The sequence below is a fragment of the Mangifera indica genome, chromosome 11, assembly GCF_011075055.1.
Source record: "Mangifera indica cultivar Alphonso chromosome 11, CATAS_Mindica_2.1, whole genome shotgun sequence".
Lineage (NCBI taxonomy): Eukaryota > Viridiplantae > Streptophyta > Magnoliopsida > Sapindales > Anacardiaceae > Mangifera > Mangifera indica.
The window spans coordinates 12,786,895-12,797,067 of NC_058147.1; the positions used below are offsets into that span (position 1 = coordinate 12,786,895).

At 34.0% G+C, this 10,173-nt stretch overlaps 1 protein-coding gene across 1 annotated transcript; it reads right to left on the bottom strand.

The window, feature by feature from the left end:
• Window positions 1–537: 537 nt before the first annotated feature.
• On the bottom strand, window positions 538–9,969 carry LOC123229570 (12-oxophytodienoate reductase 2-like). Its single transcript, XM_044655479.1, has 5 exons — window positions 9,890–9,969; window positions 1,885–2,025; window positions 1,639–1,769; window positions 1,291–1,467; window positions 538–1,196 (listed from the first exon to the last, which is right to left on the bottom strand). The coding sequence occupies exons 1-5, from the start codon at window positions 9,958–9,960 to the stop codon at window positions 604–606; spliced, it is 1,113 nt and encodes a 370-aa protein (XP_044511414.1). The 5' UTR covers window positions 9,961–9,969; the 3' UTR covers window positions 538–603.
• Window positions 9,970–10,173: the final 204 nt, after the last annotated feature.

The following is a 10,173-nucleotide window of genomic DNA, read 5'->3' on the forward strand; positions in this document are numbered from 1 at the left end:
TATTGAAAATTTAAAAAATAATACATTAAAATAACAAAAACAAAAGAGAAATAGTAAAAAATTAATATTAATAGACAATCTGTAGGGCAACACGTATCCATCGGGCCAGGTATGAATTTAGAAATCATCACTCATATAACTCGATCTATTTTTTATCAATACTCATATCGATCTAGCTTGCCCCTAACCTATCCTACCCATTTGTTAGATCTAGTTATATGTCAACAAACGCAATTATGTCCAGAGTAAAATCTTTTTTACCACTCAGCAATAAAACATTTTAAATGAAAGGTTACATGGTAAAATATAATAATTCTATATCATAGTTGTTTGTAAATTTACTTTATAAGCACATAAATGAGTAACTGCAGCTACAATTCACACTAAAATAGTCATTTGGAGAGAATTATAGTCATCTGTGCAGCCAAAAAGATAATAATAATAAGCAGTCATTGCCCTTATTATTTTATTATCAATTGAGTTATTTTCTAAATTCATGCAACCACAAAAATAACACTTAAAAGATATAAAAAAATAAAGTGGAACCATAATAGAAACCACATTGAGTTAAAAAAAACAAGGCCAAATAATCAAATAAAAATCCTAATCTGTCCTTTCAAGGAATGAATAATCTGTGTAACCAATAACATGATCTTCTGTGTAGAAAGTATCTCTATGGTACTTATTGAGAGGGGCATTGAGCTCAAATCTCTTCGGCAAATCAGGATTAGCTAAGAACCAACGACCATAAACAACAAGATTTGGGTGACCCTCAACTATAGCCTTGATTCCATCTTCCCTGTCAAAACCACCGGCAACAAGAAAAGTACCATTGAAAGCCTTTCTCATGGGCAGTAAATTGTGAGGACATTCACATTTTTCTAAAACTGCTCTCATTCTGGGTTCAACCATGTGACAATAAAGAATATCATACTTGTTCAAGGACTCTGCCATGTAGAGGCCTAATGCTTTTGGATTTGAGTCCCCTGCTTCCATAAAGTCTGCAAAGGGAGATAGTCTTATCCCAACTCTCTCTGCTCCTATCTCATTTACAACAGCTTCAACAATTTCTAGTGCAAATCGGCAACGGTTCTCAAGCGATCCACCATACTGGTCTGTCCGATCATTCACTTGATCCTTCATAAACTGTTCAATTAAGTACCCGTGTGCACCATGAATCTCAACTCCATCGAAACCTATACACAACATGTGCACAACATTAGCATTATGAATATCAAGACTAGATGTGGGTTATGAAAACTTTTATAGAAAATTAAGGGTAAAAATTACCAGCCTCAATAGCATTCCTAGCAGCAATCCGGAAATCGTTCACAATCTGAGGGATTTCATCTGTGCTTAGTTGCCTTGGAGGTGAGAACTGTGCGACATCAATGCCATTAGATCTAATTTGAGGTGTCAATGGCTTGTTAGTACTGGAGATTGGAGCTCGACCGTTTGGCTGAAAATCTGAATTGACAAGAGAGTGAGAACAATTAAAGATCTGACCAAAACAACATAAATGAAACATAAAAACAAAAAAAAAAAGAAAAAGAAAACGATTGAGCTTTTACTAAATTTGATAAACCCAGAAATGATTCAGCCATTACAATATACAAAAGACAGAGAAATAGAACAAACCTTTACTTGAGACTCTTCCCAGATACCAAAGCTGACAAAAGAAGATCCCACCTTTGGCATGAAGAGCATCCACAATAGGTTTCCAGGCTTCAACTTGCTCCTTTGTCCATATACGAGGTGTATGTGGATACCTAAAAAATCAAAGAAACAAAGGAGCTAATCAAATTTCAACCAAAATAATTCAAATTAAAACCTCAAGTGCTCTTACAATTCTAATCTAAGACATATATAAACAAAATTAATTACCCTTGAGCAGTCTTAGAAACACCAGTGGCTTCAGTTATGAGAAAACCACCTTTGGTGGTTCTCTGAGAGTAATATAAGATCGCATGAGGCTGAGGAACATTGCCATAAGATCTCTGTCTAGTCAATGGTGCCAAAACAACCCTGAAACATACAACAGAAAATCAACCATAAAGTTCGATAATACCTAACAAAGAACTGCAGTTTTCCATCCAAACAAAGTCATAAAATTGCAACACTATACTACTTTATCACTATTTTAACCCATATTAGCAAATTTACATGCATGAAAGGCTATTTTTTAAATAGAAAAGTGTCATCTCAGCTGAAGAATCAGCAGGTCCAAACAAGAGCTAAACAAACAGTTTATATAGACTGTCTCCCCAATTTTGTTCAGTGATCCTTGGGCCCAACGTCGGAACCAAGATTTTTTAATAACTGAAATATCAAAAATACAAAAACTGGACTAGAAAATTAAAACTAGAGGTGTCAATTAATACTTTTACTACGAAAGAAGAAAAATTTAGCCATAAATGTAAGAGAAAAATTGAGATTATTATATCAAAGAAGAAAAATAAAAACTTGAACTATACTGGAGGTTGAAGAAAAAAAGTCAAAACATGGAAAAATTGGTGACATAGATACTTGACTACTGTCACAGAAGAAAAGGGCTTTTGTTACAAATTAAGACAAAATAGAAGGAGATTAGCTCAATCATCCAATGTCATTGGGACATGGAGCCCCCACTCAGCCCTCAGTGGCTCCTTCCCTGCTAGCGCCACCATATAAAAAGTTACAAACCCAGCTAAGAAAAAGCTTACCTATATTCACTCTTACACCACTCTTACAATTACTTAGCAAAGTCTCTTCTATTTATAGAAGAGAAAAGCTTCCGGATTTCAAACAATTTTGAATCCGTCGACAATACAATACAAGTGAATAGTAAACTTATTAAATAATTGTACTAGGCTGTCTCCAGCCGACGCAACCAGACAACCACGTGTTCTAAGCACTGGGGTGTTAGTCTCCTATATGTCAGTTACGTTTACATATTTTATAATAGTAAAATCCAAGTGGCTCTTTATCAGTCGTTGATCTTCAGAATGTTGGCAAAGTCTTCTCCGTTGATCTACTGTTTTCGCTTTCCACTTGTCTTCCACATATTTGATACACGTTACCTTTACACGTGTTGCTCTTTTTGCTTTTAGGTTGAGCAGATCTCCCTCTTCTTGGGCTCATTCTATGGGCTGATCTAATGAGTCCATAAAGTCTCCAAAGGTTCCTTCTTCTTCCAGTTGAACTTTTGCAATTTGGGCTTGGGTTCAACCTTTTGAGTAATAACAAGTCGAAGTATATCCTTTGTATTTTCAATCAGAGCCTGATTAGATATATTATGAGGTTTAAATCCTTCAACCATATCTTGGATTTGGGCTTGATTTTGCCTAAACAAAGTGTTTGGAACTCTTGTGTATTTCTTTGACAAGATAACTATTACTCCTTTGTCAATGTGAACTATTTCATTTTTTCTCAAGAATTCTTCTAACTTGGATTGGACCATTAGTAACTTTACTATATGTAATCTCGTCCAGTATTCGTCTACCTTGTTAAGTTCATGAAGTTGTTGCAGTGTCGCTTGTCCTATTAAGACATCTTTTTGAACCATTATGTTATACCATGGTTCTCCTACAACAAATTCCCAAATTTGTACAGGTTGCACGTCATCATCCTCTTGAATCGATTAAGTTATCACACAGGTGAATGTATGAATTCTTCTATCAAATACACAAAGAGGTTACTTAACAACATCTGGTATTTCAGGGTTAACCATCGTTTCCTATACATCGATCTCAATTACATCTATTCAGCCTTTTTTCAAAAATGATCCATAAAATCCCTTCCAAAAAAGCTTCCATGGAACATGTAATTCTATAAGTCCATCCAAGAACATAGAAAGTCCTTCTTGAAGATCTTTTCTGTCTTCTTCTTTTATAGATGTTATTAATCCTTTTAAAGTGACTATTTTGAGATAAGACATTTCGAAGTCTGTTATATCTCTAAGTAGTCTAGACCTTAAAAGTAGTTTTTGAAAAATAGATCCTCTTGAAAGTTCTTCTTTTTCGTAATAAATCTTATCTGTTTCAAGCTAAGCTAGTCTATTGGCTAGTTTTTGCAATATCTGCCTAAGTTCTACTTCGCTTTGTCCCATAGCTAAGGCTATACAACATTGAACATTTAGGTCTTCTAATATTGCTCTGCTGGCTTCCGTAAGTTTCAAGTTTTCAAGAATGTCGAATTTCTCTATATAGCTAAGCTTTTTTTGGAAATTTTTCATTCTTTTTCTTGCTCTTTGGTAGTTTTCTGCTTTTTGGTAGTATCCTGTTTTATAACAGTTTCACCTTTTCTTTGAAAGTTCCTTTTAGGATTTGAAATATGTTTAGAATTCCCTTTCACTTTACTAGAACTTCCAATCTCAAAGTTTTTCATCCTTGATGTCACCACGCTTGTTGTAGTAGCCTTTTGATATTTCAGGTTTCGTCTATCTGAAGTATCCATATCTAGAGATTGTTGAGATCTGGAACGTATCAAGCTAGGTGAAATGTCTAGAGGTTCTTGTGATTGATTCATAGTAGTATGTTGTAATGTTGTAAGAACCTATTTGAACACAATATTTACCTCTTCTAAAAGAGTTTCTTTTGGCCTTTTTTGAATTAACTATCTTTGTCACAACCTTCTCACTTCTAGAGTTTGATTTTTCTGGCATTGCCACATTTTTCCTAGAAGGGAAATTTCTCCATAAATGAGTCATTGATCGACATTTGGAGCATGAAAATCTTTTTCTAGTTTGATCCTTTTTGTCTATTCTCCTGCAATGGTCTAGACAAAAAGTTAGCAATAAAATTAGACTTTCCAGAAATGAATTCAATCTTGAAGAGATATTCTGCAAACCAGATTTGCCATCTTATTAGTCTAGTTTTATCATCCTTTAAGACTAATTTCATAAATGATGTTAAATATTTAGAATCAATGCTTAAAGTGAATTCTTGACTAATAACGAATAATCGAAATCTATCAATACATTTTTTAGCCGCTAAAACTTCTTTTTTCATAAACAAAATAGTTTATTTTAGCAGATGAGAATTTTCCTGATGCATACCGAACTATTCTTTCGATATTATCAGTACCTTTGACTTTTAGAACTCGTCCCTAATAATAATTAGATGCATCACTCTCTATGATAAGAGAATCAAAGTTTGTTAGGAGTGTTAATGCTTGAAGGTTCTTAGTCAAGTTTTTGGTTTGGATAACACAATTGGTATCTTCCATGGACCATGACCATGGTACCTTAGAACTAACCTTTTTTGTTAATCCATTTATTACCTTGGCCAAATTTGGGACATATTCCCTCATTTGATTTGCAGGTCTAAGAAATTGCTATAACATATGCTTATCTTCAAGCATATCAGGAAATTCCAACAGTTTCTTTGCAATATGATCTTGGTGTCGGATTCCTCCTTCTCCAAATTCAACCCCCAAGAATTTAATCTTGGTTTGGAACCAATCTATCTTCTTTTCAGATAAGACCATTCCATGTTCAAGGAATTTTCTAATTACCTGTTCTAGATGATTTTTATGTTCTTCTCTAGTCTTGTTAAAGACTAGTACATTATCTATATAAACAACATAGAAATCAGATAAGTCGAAAAAAACCTTATCCATTTTCCTTTGAAATATGGTAGGTGCTTGTTTTAATCCAAATGGCAACACCAGCCATTCAAACAATCCCTTTGGGCACATAAAGGCTGTTAAAAGAATGTTTTGTTCTGCTATTTTGATTTGCTAGAATCCTAACTTTAAATCAAAGCGTGAAAATATTTTTCCAAATCTAGTTTTATTTAGTAAACCTGATTTGTTAGGGATTTTGTATGCATGGTTTATAGTTTTGTTATTTAATTGCCTATAGTCAATTACCATTCTAGCATTTCCTCTTATCTGCTCAGCTCTATTTATTACCATAAAAGCTAGAGAAGAGTAAGGGCTATTACTTTCTCAAATTAATCCCTTTGCTAATAATTCTAGGATTTGCTTTATAAATTCCTCCTTTGTGACGGAGGAGTATCTACAAGATTCTAATTTTACTCTATCACTTGGATCTCATAATTTTATTTTAGCAAATACTCTACTCCTTTCCCATAATTTTAATGGTAAGTCATCAAAACATGGAGAAAGTTCCTCTTTGAATTCTTTAATCTTTTCAAGAATCCAAGAGTTTGCATGACTGTCGTTCTTTAAAATCTTATTCCTCTCTATTATTTTATCCGTATTCTCAAGGAATATATTAGAGACTTGAATTTCCTATGTTTTTCCTCGAGTGATTCGGTATATTTGATTTTGAGGGTCAGATTTTACTTGACATGTTATTTCATTCCTATTTGTTTCAAAAGCATTAATCCACCATTTCTCTTTTGGTTTGACAGAGAATATGATGTGATCTTTTTCATGTTGTAATCTCTTAGGCCTAAAGCCATTTCAAACTTTAGAGATATTTGGTCTTGCTAAAATAGGAATTGTATGTCCTCCAAGAATAATATAGTCATTATCTTAGATAAAAGGCCTCACTTCTGCCTGTCCACGAAGAAATGAGTTTCCAAGAATGAAATCTAATTCTAAGTAATCCAACAAAAGGATTTCTCTTAGAACGAATTTTTTCTTATTTAGTAATATGGTCACGTCTTAGACAAATTATGTGATCATATTTTCTCCTCTATTTGTAATAGTGTTCATGATAGGTTTTTCAAGTTCTATCCATATTTTTGGTGGAAAACAAAACTTTCGTGCTATACATTTTGTTGCTCTTGTGTCTACCAAAACATCTAATGTATAAAGTTCATATTCTGGAAAACAAAGTTCCATTGTGATACAAGTGTCGATTGTTCCTTGTACCAATGCATGACAACGAATTTTATGATTCATTATCATTTGCATTGGCGATGTATCATCTTCTTCATATACTGGAATTTGAACAAATTTATAACAGATTATTCTTCTTATAGAAGAATTCCTTGAAATATGGTTTTCCGCATGCAAGTTGTCTAATATGTCCTTTTCTAGCATATTAATCCTTCGTGCACTTGGTCCAACATCCTCTCTTCTTTTAGAAATTGAATTTCTTGGTGAAAATACAACATTCCTCGAAACTAAGTTTCTTGGAATAGGGAGAGTAATATCTACCTTCTCTCCGATCTCCTCAATCTTTATTCCTGGGTTTATTTCCATATCTACCACGCTTGACTGCAGTGTAAAGGTTAAAACCATATTGCTTGGCCATGTCAATTGACGAGGATTGACTATGGTGGGATTTATGGGAATAATAGAGTTTGATCCGGGACCATGCGCTTTAGTATTCGAATGAGAGTGCATTGACATAGGATTTATAGAATTTACCAATCGGTAAATCATCTTATATTGAATTGCCACGTCGTTACTGGATTGTAGTAATTCTTCCAATCTAGAAGTATGAATTCGTAAAACCATAATCCTCTTAAGATTAGGATATTTAAGACTGACCATATATCCTGGTCGAATCATTCCATAAGAGTCTCCTAAAACTAGGTTGGCATGAAACCCTCTAACTAAAGCTTTAGTGAATGTAGTCCATCTCCTATCTAGCAATGCAACTTGGATAGGGACATTTATACCACCACGGAATAGCCCATGTACTCTTACTTGTACAACTCTTAATTGTACATAGTGATACTTGTTGTTTGCCCGTTTCATAAGTTCACGCAGTTTTAATAACCATTCATCATTTGATAAAATGATTTCCCCTTCATTTGATTGGGTTAAAGCTACTCTAATAGGTTTTTTGTGTATGTCTTCTAAACCTCGAGCCTGAAATATCCATCGTGAAGTTTTTCCAAATACTTCTCTAGGTGAGAGTTTTAGGATTACCCATCCATTTAGGCTTACCAATGTATCCTCATAATTAGTAGACAAGCCAATCACTGACTATGAATTAGTTTTGGGTTCTAATGATATGAGTTCCTCATTGTCTATGAATATATTAGAAGGTACTTGTACACTTTCTATTCTATTCATAAAAATCCGATGAGAATTAACATCCTTATCTATTTTAGACAAGTTTATTTTTCCCTCATTGTTTTTAGAGTCCTCATCTGAAAAGTAATCTTCTGAGTAATTTTTCTGAATCTGAGGTATCAAAGTATTTCAAAATCAATTCATAGAGTGATTCATCATCCGAGTTAATTTCGTATCCAAATATAGGCTCATATTCAGAAGTATTAGATTCTAAATTCACATTTAAGAATTTAAGACTCGCCTTCTTTTTGCTCTTATTTGGACATCCATCTGCATAGTGATGATCTTTGCTACCATAGATCCAACAGTAATTATAGTCTTTTATGTTTTTTTCCCGAAGGGCAAATAGCACAATATTTCCTTGCTCTTCGTTCCTTTGTAGTTATTTTTCTAATAAACCTTCCGTGGTTAGGAAGTTTAGTTTTATTAGAAATAGGTTTTTTCCTCATGTTTTTAAACCGTCTAGGAAATTTTCTTTTCCATAGAAAAGTATTCCGTTTTTTATGAGTTTTCCAATTGTGATGTTTTGGAGTTTTAAAGGATGATTTTTCGCATCTATACTGTCTTGGGACTCTATCAAAATTGTAACAATAGGCATCATTAAAGTGTAGCCTTGTGGTATCTTTATTAAGCTTAGCATTTAGACACCTTGTTCGAATCAATTGCCTTGCAGCCTCTATTCTTCCTCCCAAAGAATCTACTATCTGATTCTTTTCCAAGAGTAGTTTAAAGGCTTCGCTAAAAGCTTTGTCCCATCCATGTGGTAACTTTGCAAAGAAGGTATTTTTCATAATTTCTTACATTCCAACAGGTAACTGATAAAAATATCGCTTGTATTCACAAATGAAATTTTCAAGTTGGCACATGTCACAAAGCCTAAGCTTTGTTATAGCTTCTAAAGCAACTACCTCTGCAAGATTTCTACTTGTGATAGTTATTCCAGTAAATTCTCTTAAGAGCATGTCTTTAAAAAGTATGAATATTCCCTCGCGAGTTTTTAAGTCGTTTACTATCTCTAATATTCCAGTGCTCGCTTCTAATCCTAACCAAAAGCTTCCTACGATACCCTGTAGTGTAGATCTTAGAAAACGGTACGTTTGTCTTAGGTCAAAGGATTTATTTTGCACATGGACCCAGTTGACAGTCTCCCAAATTTCAATTGCTTCAGCCATGTTGTTTACACAATATATATTTAGGAAACTTCCACTAGAAGGTATTTCTACCATCTTTTGTATGGGTCTTGGAGTATATTCCGACTCAATCCGAGTAGGATATGTCGTGGGAGTGTATTCAGGCTTAGAAATTTCTTGAAGGAATCTTTTGAATGAATGTAAAGGATTCTTCATTCCTTCTAAAAGGTCATCTTTTATTTCAGCTTCCCTTAGATTAGTGATAAGGTTTTCTAGTTTGTCTATTTTTGGTTCTAGAGTAATCTTTTTATCTTTTCCCTTATCAGAAGTTCTCCTTTGTTTCTTAAGCTCTTCTTTGTAATATTTGCTGATTTTTTCAACATCCAAAAGAGAGATTTCAGGAAGATCAACCTTCCTTTTGTCTTATTCTTTTGAAACAAAGTATTCTTCTTTTATCACGTTTAAGTAAAAATTTTTAGTTTTTTCCCAATCTCCTTGGGACTCCTGAGCTACAAAGTTTGCATATCTTGGCGGGAGACAAGGATATTTACTTTGTAGACTAGAATATCATATTAATCCAAACCTATCAAACAAAAACATTAGGAGTCAATGGGGACATGAGCACCCACTGGGTCCTTGGTGGCTCCTTCCGAATGAAGCAAAAGTTCAATTACCCGGAAGTCAGAGAATCACATTAATTGATCCAAACCCATCAACAAAAACCAATAGAAATAGAGTACAAGGGGTGCAAAATGTAATATTTTCAAAGTTATAATACCCACCTGTTAGAAAGATTAAACGGGCCCATCTGGTAGGGGGTGAGAAGAGGAATACAAGGAGTTTCTTCGGCCATGTTTGAGGCTTTGAGCTTGACGTTTTAGTAATAAAAGTGTCAAGTTGCTGCAGTTGTAAAATGAGTGAGTATTTATAGTGTGGTGGGAGACAAGAAGAGCAGCAACGAGTATGAAAAAAAAAAAAACCGAGAATGCGAAGACGAAACCTGCATCCGACAGTGGTGGGGCTACAAAAAAAATTGTCGTGAGAAATTACGTAAATTTTTTCGTCA